At 36.3% G+C, this 16,763-nt stretch overlaps 1 protein-coding gene across 3 annotated transcripts in view; it reads left to right on the top strand.

The window, feature by feature from the left end:
* The window catches only part of OSBPL11 (oxysterol binding protein like 11), a 79,351-nt gene that overhangs the window by 37,659 nt on the left and 24,929 nt on the right, over nucleotides 1-16,763 (top strand). For all 3 annotated transcript variants that reach the window (XR_012918984.1, XM_076002383.1, XM_012780422.2), the window contains 3 exons: nucleotides 2,152-2,297; nucleotides 9,250-9,390; nucleotides 16,024-16,522. Coding sequence is in view for 2 of the 3 variants with exons in the window: in XM_076002383.1 (XP_075858498.1) it covers nucleotides 2,152-2,297; nucleotides 9,250-9,390; nucleotides 16,024-16,522 (786 nt within the window). In the remaining variant the exon portion in view is untranslated. The remainder of the gene's footprint in view (nucleotides 1-2,151; nucleotides 2,298-9,249; nucleotides 9,391-16,023; nucleotides 16,523-16,763) is intronic.

Genomic DNA, 16,763 nt, shown 5'->3' with positions numbered 1-16,763 from the left:
TATTTTGGCCTATTATGGGGGTACAGATTTTAAGGTTTCAATAAATACCCTTCCCCCCCCTTATATGGACAATTTAAACACAATTTTTATTAGCTGCATTATATTCCTTTGAGGAGACAGATGTACTTTGGTTTACTTAATTATTTTCCTATGTTAAATAGGAAAATAGAGTTACTCTGAGCTATGAAATTTGGGTTAATTCTAGTGTTGGTAATAATAATTTTGTTAGTAAAATGAAACAGTTTGTTTCCAGTTTATACTACTTAGTTTTTGAAAGTACATCAAGTAGCACAGTGCTAGATATTAGATGCTCAAAAAACACTTGATTAACTACTATGTAATTTTTAAAATTCTTAGAAATTTCATTTATATGGTTTAAATTAAACAGTCTTATTCTTAAATGTTTGCTTCATGATTAAGGAAGCATGCATAGTATAAATTTGCATTTTTTAATTACAAAAGTGAAGCACATTGTAAACTTTACAAAAGTGTTTAAAGTGAAAGTTGTTCTATTGTATCATTATTTTTTGGAGCACAGATCTGTGGGTTTTTGGGAGAACTGAATTACTGTCATTGGTATTTCTCAGTGTAAATAGCTATATTTCCCAGATTAGGTCTGTAGAAATTTATTCTTTAAGTCACTTGAGAATGAAAATGTAACTGTGGAAAGAAAAACTGAATTGCTTTCCCACTCAAGTTTTGAGATGACAAAAAAATAAAATGAAACCTAAATTCAAATTAGTCTTTAATAAGGTCTTAATGTCTGTTATCCAAACGCTGATTAGAGATCACAGATTTAGAGGGGACCTGAGACTCATGATGGGTTTGAAAAGAGTTTTGTTATGATTTCCAGTCAGATGAGCAATCACTTAAAACAGATCTGTTAAATTTAATGTTTGTGTGCATTTTATTTTTGGAAGTAAGGAAATCTGGATTTTTTTTTTTTTAGGCAGTCTCGCTCTGTCACCCCCCTGTGCTAGAGTGCAGTGGTGTCATCATAGCTTATTGCAACCTCAAACTCCTGTCCTTAAGCAATCCTCCTGCCTAAGCCTCCTAGAGTGCTAGGCTTACAGGAGTGAGCCACTGAGCCTGTCTGAAATCTGGATGTTGATATTAAAAATAAACATTTTGATGTAGGAACAAAATATTTTCATTTCTTTGAAATTTTAAAACAGTACCCATGAACTTACCCATATCCAAGACATTCTCCCAGTCATGAATTTCCCCAGTACCAAATAAGACTGAACAAGGGAAGGTGCTCTGGTAGCCTGGCACTTTTTAATTTATTCCTACAGTGAAATCTGGGATTTTGTTATAGACTGAGTAAATTCATTACTCTTTTAAATTTCTGCTGTAGTAGTCTGAGTATCCTTTATGATAGCCCTTTATAACCAAGCTTCTGTGAAACCTAGATCAGCCTTTGAAATCAAATGGAACATTTTCCATTATTGATTAGGCATAGAATCCACTTTGTTAAACTAGTTGAGGGTAACAAGAGACATTTGAATCATTAACTGAGAAGATGACAGGTTTGCAAATGTGACCACTGTCTTCGCTAGGTCAGTTATTATTTATTCAGTAGAAGAGTCTTTCAGTTTTAAAGTTACATGGTGCTTTTTTGTGATTGCAAAAAAAGAAGGACATATATGTGCAGCTCTTGATAGATCCAGGGGATTATTTTGATTGTTTAGAAGATTGCTGCTGAGAATAAGCTTTAATCCTAAATTGAAGCAGATTGTACTGTTTTACAGTCCCAGACTCCTACTGTAGTTGTGAACCCTCTAAAGCCTAATTTGCATACTTTTTGATTAGAGGGATAGGGTTCATACAAAGAGGACAGCAAATCAACTGTTAGGTTGGGAGTACACTTCAGGATTCACAGACTTGCCCAAGAAGTGAATTCAGTTCTAGTAAGAGTTGATTTCTTTTAAATAGTATCTGATTGCAAGTCGCAAGTTGCTCAGTTGTTAAATATCCAATCATGGTGCTCATGCTAATGAGATACAAGTGGCTGTCTTGCAGGGTCTCTTTACAGGTTGAATTGCTTTTAGTCTTGTAGGCTGAAAACAAAATTGTTTAATAAAATCCACATCTGCTGAACTTTCCAGATTATGAGCAAGTTTCAGCGAAAGTTTTCTCTTACTTCATCAGGAACGACAATCGAGTGGTTAGAACCAAAGATACCTTTATCAAATCACTATAAAAATGAAGCTGACCAGCCCTTCACAACTGAGCAGAGTAAGCCAGTGGCAGTCCCAGAAGAGCAGTCTGTTGCAGAATCTGGACTATTAGCAAGGGTAAGGTAATATGAAAATATGGTTTTGATGTAAAAAATTAGGAATCACTGAAAAGGATCAGTTATCTTTTCATTATCAGAGCATGCAAGTTAACACCAAAGCAACAGTCTTGCAGATTCTAAACTTTGTTGTTCTACTTTAAACTGCATTTGTTTTGGAAGATGTCTCTTGTACATGTGGTATTTTCTAGGTTAAATTATGTGCCCTTTTTAGTTTTGGTTTACTTTTGCTTGATAAGAATATATTTTAAAAATTGACATTTGCATATTTTTCTTATTCTAAAAAGTAACTTATCTAATAAGATTTGTACAGTGTTTACCTCTTACATTTCTTACCCCATTATCTTAATTTAACATTGTTTACTATTAAGTTTATAAGCTTAAAAGTTTGTTATTAAGTCTTTTTGATAGTAAGCATTTTACCAAACCAGTTGTTTTAAGTATTACTCTATTTAAAATAGCACATGATGCCAGGGTTTAACATTGTTATAAATCATTATTCATTCCAAATTTCATAGAAGCTGAACAGTATTACAGATCTGCCACTGTAGCAAATTTTACTGTTTTTTTGCCTTTTGTGTTAATGTCTATTATTTTTATGGCCATAATTATATGAATAGTTTTATTTTAAGCTATTTTTACTTGATACTCTCATAAGTATTTTTCTATGTTGTTCTGGCCCATGTAATTAAAGTTTTAAAGGTTAAAATAGGCTATTGAGTTAATGTCTCTATGGTTGAGTATCTAGGTTGTTTATTTTTTGTTATTATAAACAGCACTTTATTATCTTGTTTACTGTTTTTTTCATATATTACTAGCTTTTTGACTTGCTCATTTTTATAGACAAACAGCAAGTGTTTATTAAGTTATCTAGTATATGGCAAGTCCAATGTTAGGGATTGCAAGAGAAGCAAAAAATGTAAGACACAGTGCTTCCACTGAAGAGACTTACACTCTGTTTGGAGTCACAAACATATGTACTGAAACAATAAGATAATAATATAAAGCAATATATTTTTCTTAATTGATATGGTTTAGGCTATTGGGATGTGGACATTCAGAGAATAGGAAGACTGAGTTGAGTGGATGAGAAATGCTTTGAAGAGAAAGTGGTATTGGAATTGGGCTTTGAAAGGAGACAGGATTTGAAGAGAGGAGGAAGAGTAATTGGGGGGGGGTCTTAAGGTAGAGGAGTAACATGAGCAGGGATACTAAGGCATATATATTTATTGAGGAGAAAGCTTGTCTGGTGGTTGGGAACCTAGGATGTACCATTTGCCAACATGTCAGCCAGTTAACCACTCTCAGCTTCAATGTCCTCATCTGTAAATTCAGGCTAATAATACTTCGTAAGATTATTATGTTATGCTAAAATGAATTAACCAGAGCATCTGGCACTATTCATGTTGCACTCTCTGTATTCCATAGATACTCCCTGGAGCACCACTCCATAGAATACTGTGTAAATTGTACCCCCAAAGAACATAAAAATTTTGCAGAAGAATTTAGTCTTAATGACAACAGTGCCATGAGCATAGGGAAAGATATAATATGTTTAAGGAGATTGGTATATGAAATGACTTAGAATTAAAATGTGAATAGGGCTGGGCATGGTGCCTCATACCTGTAATGGCAGCAGAGATGGGAGGATTGCTTGTCCCCAGGAGTTTGAGACCACCCTGATCAACATAGCAAGACCTCCATCTCTATAAAAAATAGAAAAATTAGCTGGGTGTGGTAGTACACACCTGTAAAGCCCAGCTATTCAAGAGGCTGAGGCAGAAGGATTGCTTGAGCCCAGGAGTTTGAGGTTTCAGTGAGCTATGATGATGCCACTGCTCTGTAGCCTGAGTGACAGAGCAAGATCCTGTCTCAAAAACAAACAAACAAACAAACAAAAAACCTGTGAATAGAAGGCTATGGAAGTAGAAATGAAAACAAATTAATAGGTAAGTACATTTCAAATGAAAAATCATTCAGTGGTAAAAGACAGGGGAAAAAAACAAATGAAAACTCAATTGGACTTGTGATTCACTGGATATAGGGTTGGATTAAAGATGACTCCCAAGTTTTTGAACCTAAATGACTAGAAAAGATTGTGGTGGCATTCACAAAGCTAGGAAAATTAGGAAGAAAGAACCTTTGAGAGAAAAGGTTTAGTATAGTTAATGTTAAATTTAACATGAGAGGAGGATATATGATTATGATGTATATAAAAAGCAATTAAGATAATGGAGCCAAAGCTTTGGAGAGAAATCAGGGCTAGAAATATAATTTGTAAGGGAAAAATGATAAATTAAAAGTCAGATACTCCAACATCTTCACTCTTCTAAAAGAGAACACAGAATATGTGGGAAGTCAGGATAGAGGCATATGTTAGAGATGGGGCACAGGGTTATGGGGGAGATGATTGCTGTATTTCCAAATCTTGTGAAATGATGAGTAGACCAAGTTCATCACCTAGTTTAAGTGGAAAACAATTAAGCACATAGATATTTAAAATTTCAGTACGTTAGACTCCACTCAAGTACACCAGAATAGACCTGAATTTTCCAAAAGTTTCTTAGCTGCCTTCTTTGAAACATGTTAATGCAAGCTAGAGACCTCTATGATAGTAGTGGACATTTTGCTGCCAGGTGAGGGAAAAGATAAATCCCTGTGAGACTAGAATGAAGCCCATAGTTCCTCCATGCCCTAAGTCAGAAATTAGAAAGACAAAAGTGGGATTAGTATGAGTTTTGTGGAATGTCATGGTTTCCCTTTACCATGCAACCTCTAAATAGTATGAATTCCTAGAAATTCATCAGCTTTTGATGCTGTATTTGCTAACCATTCTGGGTTTGTTAGGATTTTATACATTTGAGCATGTTTATTTGAATTTATTTTTCTACTTTAATGTAATTTAATTTTTAATTTGAATTTTGTTAAATTTTTTATCTTCACCATCCCTCCTAAATTTAAATAGTATATTTTTACCACAAGCTTTTCTTTAAGAAAGACATGATGACTAATAAGAGGTGTTTCAAAAAGAAAGCAGAGCTTCTAAATTCTTTCATTGACACCAAGATTTAGAATTAGTATCTACTTGTTAATATAATTTCTCTTTAAATTCTATTAATAATAAGTGATTTAACTATTTTTATAAAAACAACAAAACTGTATTCTTTTAAATAGCTTTTCTACCAGGTTAAGTTTTATTTCCTTTTTTTTTTTTTTTTTTTGAGACAGAATCTCACTCTGTTGTCCCAGCTAGAGTGCTGTGGTGTCAGCCTAGCTCACAGCAACCTCAAACTCCTGAGATCAGGTGATCCTCCTGCCTCAGCCTCCCTGGTAACTGGGACTACAGGCATGCGCCACCATGCCCAGATAATTTTTTCTATATATTTTTAGTTGTCCAACTAACTTCTTTCTATTTTTTTTAGTAGAGACGGGGTCTCGCTCTTGCTCAGGCTGGTCTCAAACTCCTGAGCTCAAATGATCCTCCCGCCTTAGCCTCCCAGAGTGCTAGAATTACAGGCACAGTGAGCCACTGTGTGCAGCCAAGTTTTATTTCCTTAATATTATTTTCACTGGAAGAAGTTCTAAAGTATGAACTATATATAGTGTTACGGCTATATTTGCAGCCGGGCATGATAACCCTAGCACTTTGGGAAACTAAAGTGGGAGGATCACTTCAGGTCAGGTTAAAGACCAACCTGAGCAAGAGCAAGACCCATCTCTACAAAAAAGTAGAAAAATTAGCTGGGTGTGGTGGCATGCACCTGTAGTCCCAGCTAATTGGGAGGCTGAGACAAGAGGACTGCTTGAACTCAGGAGTGTGAGGTTGCAGTGAGCTGTCATTGATGCCACTGCACTCTATCCCAGACAACAGAGCGAGACCCTGTCTCAAAAAAAACCACAAAAAACTTATATTTGCTACAACTATTATGTACCCATAATAATTAAAAATAAATGTTAAAGCTGTATTTGTATTATTAATCTGTATCCTAGGCTTTGACTTCAGATGTAATGGTACCTTTTCAGAGGACTGAACATTATTTATTTATTTTTTTTTTTTGAGACAGAGTCTCACTTTGTTGCCCAGGCTAGAGTGAGTGCCATGGCGGCAGCCTACCTCACAGCAACTTCAAACTCTTGGGCTCAAGCGATCCTGCTGCCTCAGCCTCCTGAGTAGCTGGGACTATAGGGATGCGCCACCATGCCCGGCTAATTTTTTCTATACATATTAGTTGGCCAATTAATTTCTTTCTATTTATAGTAGAGACGGGGTCTTGCTCTTGCTCAGGCTGGTTTCGAACTCCTGACCTCGAGCAATCCACCCGCCTCGGCCTCCCAGAGTGCTAGGATTACAGACGTGAGCCACCGCCCCCGGCCTGAACATTATTTATCAGTACCTAGCAGAGTTTTTTCTAAACATTTAATTTCATGTAATTATTACGTTTGGTATCTACATACAGAGAAGAGGATGATCAGCTTTTCTCTGTTTTATAATGAGTAGACATAACAAGTATACTGAAACTATACTGTACAGCTGATTTAGGTTCTATAGCAGGAAATATTTCTGACAGACTTACTAGCCATTGGAAAGGGGAATCAAGAAAGCCTTTGGGATCTCTTCTTAAGGACATAAAAACAGAAGTAATTCTGATATATACAAGCATTAGTTGTCTGTGTGATCTGAATGTAAGAAAATGAACTAGGCCTTTAATTGGTTTATCAGAATGTGAACTGGTATAGATTTCCTTGATATAAAGGAGAAGGAAAAAGGAGAAAGATAAAGGCAAAAGGAAGACCAGCAACCCATTATCCTTTAACTTTGTTATTTTATATATATATATATATATATATATATATATATATTAATTATTTTTTTTTTTTTAATTTTTTTTGAGACAGAGTCTTGCTCTGTTGCCCTGGATGGAGTGCAGTGGCATCATCATACCTCACTACAACCTCAAATTCCTGGGCTTAAGCAATCCTCCTGCCTCAGCCTCCTTAGTACAGGCATGTGCCATGATGCCTGGCTAATTTTTTTGTTTTTACTATAGGTGGAGTCTTGCTCTTGCTTATGCTGGTCTTGAACTCCTAAGTTCAAGGAGTCCTCCTGCCTTGGCCTCCCAGAGTGCTAGGGTTATAGGCATGAGCCATCATGCCTGGCCTATTTTATATTTTGTTTTTAATAATTTTAGAATATCAAGTTCTTTTTTTTTTTTTTGAGACAGAGTCTCGCTTTGTTGTCTAGGCTAGAGTGAGTGCCGTGGTGTCAGCCTAGCTCACAGCAACCTCAAACTCCTGGGCTCGAGCAATCCTTCTGCCTCAGCCTCCCGAGTAGCTGGGACTACAGGCATGCGCCACCATGCCCGGCTAATTTTTTATATATATATCAGTTGGCCAATTAATTTCTTTCTATTTATAGTAGAGACGGGGTCTCGCTCTTGCTCAGGTTGGTTTTGAACTCCTGACCTTGAGCAATCCACTCGCCTCGGCCTCCCAGAGAGCTACGATTACAGGCGTGAGCCACCGCGCCCAGCCTAAGTTCTTGATTTTGTACTTGATCAGAATTGGTTTTCTTTGTCTAGCTACACAGAGCAGGTGGGCTTCTTGTTTGATAGGATTTGATGTTCGAGGAGAAAATCAAAGGCAGAGATATTAACACAATCATTTCTTTTTTTTTAAATCCTCATAACTCAAAATTGAATAGAATACCAAAAGATAAAATACTTATATAAAATTCTCTTGCACAAAGATTCTAACAAGCCATTCCATTGGGAGGGATGGTATACTCCCCACATATAAACATGGAAAGTGATTTGAAACTGTTATTTGTTGTTTAAATAGTGATAGATTCAAATGGACTGTTCTCATGTGGTTTAAATAAAAAAAACTAAATAAATAATGATAGATATGAAATTAAGTTTCTCTTAAAGAGTTATTAGGAGCTAGGAGCCTATTAAGATGAAAGCAAACATTTTTGGTTTTACATAGGTTTGTTTTATTGATTGGTTGACTAAAGAGCTATACAGGGAGATTTTGTGGTATTATGACTACATGAGCAAGTGCAAGGTTTTCCATACCTGTATTCTCTTTAACACAAAGTTTTCTTCCTGGCAACTTCAAGAATGAGTGAATAGTAAAATGTAGGTTACAATAGTTAGACTTGACATATTCAGTAAATTTAAAAATTTACTTTTATAGTTTTAGCTTCAGAAAAGGCAAATATTTATTCCTCAAAATATCTTGAACTTTAATTATAGGTGGTATCTTCAGGCAGGGCAGTCAAAGGCTGCAAGGCCTGAGATTCAGATTAGACATTCTTTATTCCTTTTGAAAAATCCTGTTTTTCCCTTAAAAAATGTATTTTATATGTGATACGTATGGCAAAACCACAATATGTTCAATATCAGCAATAACTGGCTCTTTTTTTTTTTTTTTTTTTTTTTTGAGACAGAGTCTCACTCTGTTGCCCAGGCTAGAGTGCCATGGCGTCAGCCTAGCTCACAGCAACCTCAAACTCCTGGGCTCAAGCGATCCTACTGCCTCAGCCTCCCGAGAAGCTGGGACTACAGGCATACTCCATGATGCCCAGCTAACTTTTTCTATATATGTTTAGTTGGCCAATTAATTTCTTTCTATTTATAGTAGAGATGGGGTCTCGCTCTTGCTCAGGTTGGTTTTGAACTCCTGACCTTGAGCAATCCGCCCGCCTCGGCCTCCCAGAGTGCTAGGATTACAGGTGTGAGCCACTGCGCCTGGCCCAATAACTGGTTCTTTGAAGGAAATTTATTTGATGGCCAAATGATGGAAGTTAAATTTTCGGAAAGATCTCTGGCCATATTCAGATTCATTTAGGTCCAACATAAATGTCTTCAAATCTGATGTTTATACTGTTATTCTCAATGGATGTTAATAAGTAATTATGACATCAAATTTTTGCTTTCATTTACTACATCAAGGAACCTGAAGAAATAAATGCGGATGATGAGATAGAAGACACATGTGACAACAAGGAGGATGACTTGGGAGCTGTAGAAGAGCAACGCAGTGTTATCCTACATCTTTTGTCACAGCTCAAGCTGGGCATGGATTTAACGAGAGTAAGTAATGGGATAATCTGACTATGGAGAGTGTTAGGTCAGGACTATACCTGTACTTGTTAATGTTGTCAGGGCTTTTTATTCTTTTTTTTTTTTTTTTTTTTGAGACAGAGTCTCGCTTTGTTGCCCAGGCTAGAGTGAGTGCCGTGGCGTCAGCCTAGCTCACAGCAACCTCAAACTCCTGGGCTCCAGTGATCCTTCTGCCTCAGCCTCCCGGGTAGCTGGGACTACAGGCATGCACCACCATGCCCGGCTAATTTTTTTTTTTTTTTATATATATATCAGTTGGCCAATTAATTTCTTTCTATTTATAGTAGAGACGGGGTCTCGCTCTTGCTCAGGCTGGTTTTGAACTCCTGACCTTGAGCAATCCGCCCGCCTCGGCCTCCCAAGAGCTAGGATTACAGGCGTGAGCCACAGCGCCCGGCCAGGGGTTTTTATTCTTTATGATTTGGTTTCTTAGTCTCTTGATCAGCATTTCTTATTTTCATAAAAAATGTAATGGTTTACTTGCATTGCAGGAAGTTGCCTGGCAAATAAAGACTTACAGTCTTTGTGTTTCTGTACAAAATAAAAGGGATCCATTGGTATACTGTACTAGAAAATGTAAAGAAAAATACATAGTCCTACAAAACTATGAAAGGCATTGACACTTCCACTTTACTCTTACTTCCCATGTGTGGAGAGTACAATTGGGATATTACCTATAACAGGAGTCAGCAGACTTTTTCTGTAAAGGGCCAGATAGTAAATATTTCCATCTAGGGGGAAATATTTGTTTCTATTGTAGCTACTCAACTCTGACTCTTTAGTATGAAAGTAGCCATAGACAGTATGCTGGGTTGGGCATGGCTGCATTTCAACAAAACTTCATTTATCAAAACAGGAGGCCATATTTGGCTCAAAGACTATAGTTTGCAGACTGTTGGCCTATAGCTTTGCTACTTTAAGTGTATTCTGAAGACCAGTAGCATCACCATCCCCTGGGGACTTTTTAGAAATGTAGAATCTAAGACCCCAGTCCCCGACTTAGTGGAACAGAATCTGCATTTTAATAAGATCTCCAAGTGATTCATATTTACATTAAAGTTCGAGAAGCATTGATCTATAGTTTTAAATTTTAGGCCAGTCTTCTTTGTTCCCAATTTATCTTACTAGTGTGCCTTAATTTGTTTTGATAATTAATCCATGACAATTTAAAGAACAAATCAGGCCAGGCACGGTGGCTCACGCCTGTAATCCTAGCACTCTGGGAGGCCGAGGCGGGCGGATAGCTTGAGGGCAGGAGTTCGAAACCAACCAGCCTGAGCAAAGCGAGAGCCTCTACTAAAAATAGAAACAAATTAATTGGCCAACTAATATATATAGAAAAAATTAGCTGGGCATGGTGGCGCATGCCTGTAGTCCCAGCTACTTGGGAGGCTGAGGCAGTAGGATTGCTTGAGCCAAGGAGTTTGAGGTTGCTGTGAGCTAGTCTGACACCACAGCACTCACCACTCACTCTAGCCTGGGCAACAGAGTGAGACTCTCTGTCTCAAAAAAAAAAAAAAAAAAAAAAAAAATGAACACATCAGATTCAGGACCTATATATATCAAATATTTATTACTGTGAGATTATTTACTTTGAATTACTATTGACACAGTTTTGCAGTAGAATGGAATTTCAAAATTGACTTGAGAGAAGGTAGATTTCAAATTGAGATGTTTGATGCCATTGAAGGTAGTAAAAGTATAAGTTAAAAGATTGTTTCTAGTGAATTGGAAACACTAATAATGTATTTTAAAATAGAAAGCATTTTGCCTTTAGCATTCACTTTGAAGCATTTAAAAATCAAAAGCACATTTCTTTCTCTACTTGGACTTACTGTGTTTTAAAGGAGGCTTTAATAATAAATGGATTGAATTAAAAGCCTACTAAGAAGCAGACATTTTAGGAATTAATAAAGAAACCCATTAACCTTTCCTCTTTCATCTAACTTCAATACTTCACCTGAGAATAATTTCTGTTCTAGAAATATTTTCATATTAGTGGTTTAGAAAAAACTTTCTGCTATTGGCAGTAGTCTTATGAGAGGTTGTTTGGTTTTAGTATGGTGTCTGTAGTCCCTAAATAGATTAGGTTTATAAGGCCTAAGAATAGTGCAGGGGTTTATGAGGCATAAGAACATTTGATAAGAATGTGCTATAATAGTAATCCACATGATAAAGTTCTCTCTTGGCATAAATAACTGTGTATAATATACTTTTCCCCATTTTTGTACCTTGTTAATTAAAAAGCTATGTTACACACACACACACACACACACACACACACTAGTATTAACCAACTACAAATTTGAATATTCACACATTTAAAGATATGATGATTTTCAAGCAATGTTAAAGAATCTGATGATCAAACTGCAGTTATAACTACCTCTTACAGTAACACTGACTTAACTGATTTAGTGAGCCTCTGTTATATTCTAAATTCTAGATACTGTGCTAGGTGCTAGGATAGCAACAAAGAAAATAACCATGGTTCTAGCCTTCATGCTATGAATAAGTAGTATACATTTTCCCCACTGTTCATTTTGTTTCTTTTTAAATAATATTATGAAGGTAGTATAATTAAACACTTCACAGAAAATTTTAGAAAATAAAAGAAAAAAAATCTATCATTGTACCACCCTAACATAACACACTCTCACTTTGGTATTTCTGTCTAATCTTACATCATGTAATCATAGTTTATATGCAGTTTTATTTCCTTTTTCAGTTAATATATCTTTTGATAGATGTATTATATACACAGAAGACTAAGTAGAATACATATAAACAGTCAAAGGACAAAAGTCAATGGATACCCATGTACCTACCTCTGACATTGAATTGTAGAAGATTGCCAGTACTTAGAAGCTGTGAGTGCCCCTCATGTTGTAGTCCCCTCCTTTTTCCTAGATGTAACAACATACTTGACTTTTGTATTAATCATCCCTCTACTTTTCTATATAGTTTTACTACCTATATTTGTAGCCTATAACAATGTTTAGTTTAGGAAAAAGTGAATAGCCAATGCAAACTTAATATAAGGAAAGGACTGTATTGCTATTCATAAAAGGCAGCTCCCAGAAGATAAACTAAACATTTGGGTCTCTGGATTCTGCCGCTACTGCTGCTTCCTTTTTTTTTTTTTTTTTTTTGAGACGAAGTCTTGCTCTGTTTCTCAGGCTAAAGTGCAGTGGCATCATCATAGCTCACTGCAACCTCAAACTCCTGCGCTAAAGTGATCTTCTTGCCTCAGCCTCGTGAGTAGCTGACACTACAGGTGCATGCCACCATGCCCTGTAATTTTTGCCCTGTAATGCCCAGCTAATTTTTAAAAAACTTTTTGTAGAGACAGGGTCTCACTATGTTGCCCAGGCTGGTCTCGAACTTCTGTCCTCAAACCATCCTCCCGCCTCAGCCTCCCAAATTACCAGGATTAAAGGCTTGAGCCACTGTGCCTGTCCGGTGCTTTATAAATTATTGAGAAAGTTTAGAAGATCTCTTTCTGAAGAAATCAAAAGGCAAAGTTGTGAGTGAGTCCTGTGAGATATATATCTCTCAGAGCATTTGGTGTGAGCCAGCCACTGGATATCCAGCAGGAATATGGGCAGGGGGAGTGAGCTGCTCAGTATTTTTTGCTTCTAAGCAAACTAAGAAATTCATCAGCAGATGGTCAACACAAGTCAAATACAGATATATTGGGAACAATTTCACCAAGGCTTTCTGTCCTCAGATTTGAAAAGACACAATGGAGATATGTAGATGACAGTCTTCAGTATGTCTGTCTTCTGACTCACATCACTCTAATCTGGACCAGGATTTCCTTCACCATTCTTCTGTGCTAGATCTGTTTACTGTATTCCATTCTTTCTTGGTTGCCTCTCATTTTGTTGGAGCACGTCCTCTAATTTCTAAGAAAGTGCTGTGGAAAGCAAATGTAAAAGTGTGTGTCTGAAATGTATTTGTTTTGCTCTCATGTTTGATTACTAGTTTGGATAGAATTTGTAACTTGTAAATAATTTCCTTTAGTATATTGCCCCCTTGTTACAGGATTCTGGTAAAAAGATTGAAGTCATTGGGATTCCTCATCTTGTGTTTGTGACCTGTTTTGTTTTTCTCTCTGAAATTGTTGGCAGTTGTCTCTTTGTCACAGCTTGGTATTGTGACATATCTTGGTGTAGGTTTCTTTTCATCCATTGTAAAATGTGGCAGGTCTTTTCAGTATCATAACTCATGTTTTTCAGTTCTCTGAAAATTTCTTGAATTATTTCATTGATTGTTTTCCTCTCTTCCATTTTTTTCTGTTTTCTCTGAAACCCTTAGAGATAGTCATTGGACTTTGTCTTCTATTTTTCTCTCTTCTTTTTTTTTATCTTTCTTTCCCTGTCTTTTTCTCTCCTATATTTTGAGAGATTTCCTCACCTTTAGCTTCTAACTCTTTTCAAATTTTAATTTTTTCTATCATGTTTTTTAATTTTCTGATTTAAGAAAAAGGATCCCTGTTTCATCCCTGTATGTATATCTTCTCAACTCTCTGAAGAGTTTTTAAGATTTTTTAAAAGATTTCTTTTCCTCCTATCAGGTTTCTGTTTCCTCCAAGTCTATTTCTTTTTTTAAATCTTTATATTCCTAATTAGAAGTTTTCTCAGAGATATGGTATTTCTTGGATTTCCGCTCATAATTAAGTTTAGAGAAACTAAAAACCTGATTTTAAATTTTGAGCATGTGGGTGGGGCCTATGTCTTTTATTGTCCAGTGATCTGGTTGGGCCATTTGTTGGGGAACTTGGTGTCAAAATCATTAGGTTTTTCTTCCAGTGTTAGTCAGATTTCCCTGAAGGAAATTTTTCTCATCTCCTACTTGGTGAGTAAAGTAACTAGGAGTTGAAGAAGAAAAGAGGACTGAGTGGAAGAGGGTGTCAGTAGCAAAAACTTAATTTATATGGGGGTTATTTAATACTCTTTTTATCATTATGGTATCCATTCTCTTAGAAATCCCTGATGTTCTCCAATCTAGAGAATAAACCACTTTGTTTCTCTCCCCAGAGACTAAACCTCTAGACTTTGATGTGCAGGAGGGGCAGTTACTAACAGTGTGGAGTTGGGGAGGAGATTTAGGCATCTAATTGCTTTGCATACAGATTTCACTCAGTTGTTCTTATTTTAGGATCCCTCTAAACCCCCAGATCATGAGCCTTCAGGAATTTGTACACAGTGTAAACTATCGCTTAAGATTCAGCTTTCTATATAACAGCTCCCAAAATTTTATTGCTTCTGTCTACTTTCCTGGAATTTCTGGGTTTGTCTTTATTTGAAATTTTTAATAATTTTAATGGAATTTCATTAGAAGTGAATTAAGATGCATGTGTTCAATTCACCATCTGAACCTGCATCATCCAAAGCCTTTTATGTTGTGTCATATTCAGAACCATCTTTTAAGTGCCCATAATAGTCCATTAAGTGAAATTTCCATATTTAAGTAGGTAGGACCGTAGTTTAAAATGTAGGTTGATTTCTACCTTTTGCCTTGCCATGGGGGGGGAAAAAAGTCAAAAAATAAAATGTAAAATTAAAAAAAAATAAAATGTAGGTTGTTTTAATTATTTTTTCACATTCCTTTTCCTTTATTCATATTATTTGTTTCCTAAGGCTAGGTTCCTGGATAAAAGTACTAGGCTAATGGGTATGAACACCTTAGGGCTCTTGAAACATACTGCCAGTCTGCTTTCTCAAACAGTAAACTATTAATATTTTGCAGTGTCTAACTCTGCTTTACGTAAAATATTTAATCTTCCTTACACTTACCTGGTTTTAGGTATCAAAATTTCTCTTCTTGGAAATACTTGTCTTGTACTTAAAATTAAATATACATTACAAATTTTCCTTTGGTCTGTGATCTCTTCAGTCTGTTCTTAGAAGAGTCTCATGTCTTGATCATTCATCCATAATTTATTTTTAACTTAGGAAAGGAGACTAGGCATAGCTAACATTTACTTTGACTTTTTTTTTTTGTAAACAGAGTCTTGCTCTGTCACCCAGGCTAAAGTGCAATGGCATTATCATAGCTCACTGCAACCTAAAACTCCTAGGTTCAAGTGATCCTCCTGCCTCAGCCTCCCAAATAGCTAGGAGTACAGGTGCACTCAACTACGCCAGGCTAATTTTTTCTATTTTTAGTAGAAATGGGGTCTAGTTCTTGGTCAGGCTGGTCTCAAATCCTAAACTCAAACAATCTTCCTGCCTCGGCCTCCCAGAATGCTGGGATTACAGGCATGAGCCATCTCGCCTGTCCTTACTTTGACTCTTAATACCATTTTCCTGATGATACTTTTATCCAGTCTATGAGTTTGAGGGCTTTTTAAAAAAAAATTCCTTCTACTTGACCCTATTGAATTTGTGTTTAATCTTAACCACTAGGGTAGGCTTTCATTTCTTTTTAAGCATGCTTATTTGTTAATGAGATCAAATACTTTTTCTTTGTGACTTTGTTTTTAATACTCATCTAGAATGAAATGTTTTCTGAGAGATAAGTATAGTTGTCTACAGATATACACTAGGATTAAATGTTCCCTCTTTGGTTGATTGGTTGTTGTTGTTGTTATTTTAGGTGGTGCTTCCTACATTTATCCTAGAGAAACGTTCCTTGCTGGAAATGTACGCAGATTTTATGTCTCATCCAGACCTATTTATAGCCATCACTAATGGAGCCACAGCTGAGGACAGAATGATTCGCTTTGTTGAGTACTACCTTACCTCATTTCATGAAGGCCGCAAGGGAGCCATTGCTAAGAAACCATACAATCCTATCATTGGAGAAACGTTTCACTGTTCCTGGAGGATGCCAAAAAGCGAGGTAGCATCCAGTGTTATTAGCAGCTCTTCCACCCAGGCAGTCACAAATCATGCTCCTCTATCAGAGGAGTCTTTGAACCAGGTGGGATCAGACTGTTACACAGTCAGATTTGTTGCTGAGCAGGTTTCCCATCATCCTCCAGTCTCAGGATTTTATGCAGAATGTGCAGAGAGGAAGATGTGTGTAAATGCGCATGTCTGGACTAAGAGCAAGTTCTTAGGCATGTCGATAGGCGTGACAATGGTTGGAGAAGGTAAGTAGCAAAATTGTTCTCCGATTTTTAATATCAAACTATAATCTTAAATTTTGGGAACCTAGATAAATATTAATTGTAAGTTTGAAATGCTATGAGGACTACTTTCTTGTTCCAATTCCCAGTGTGTTCCAGAATGCTTTCTGTGAGCAGAGGAGTATATCTATGAACTAATGTAAATTCTCTTTTTAAATTATTTTTTTCTGATTTTAAAATTTGTTGAAAATTTAGAAAACTAGAA

This window comes from Microcebus murinus, chromosome 1, assembly GCF_040939455.1.
Source record: "Microcebus murinus isolate Inina chromosome 1, M.murinus_Inina_mat1.0, whole genome shotgun sequence".
Classification (NCBI taxonomy): Eukaryota; Metazoa; Chordata; class Mammalia; order Primates; family Cheirogaleidae; genus Microcebus; species Microcebus murinus.
This window is presented reverse-complemented; position numbering and strand designations above follow the sequence as displayed.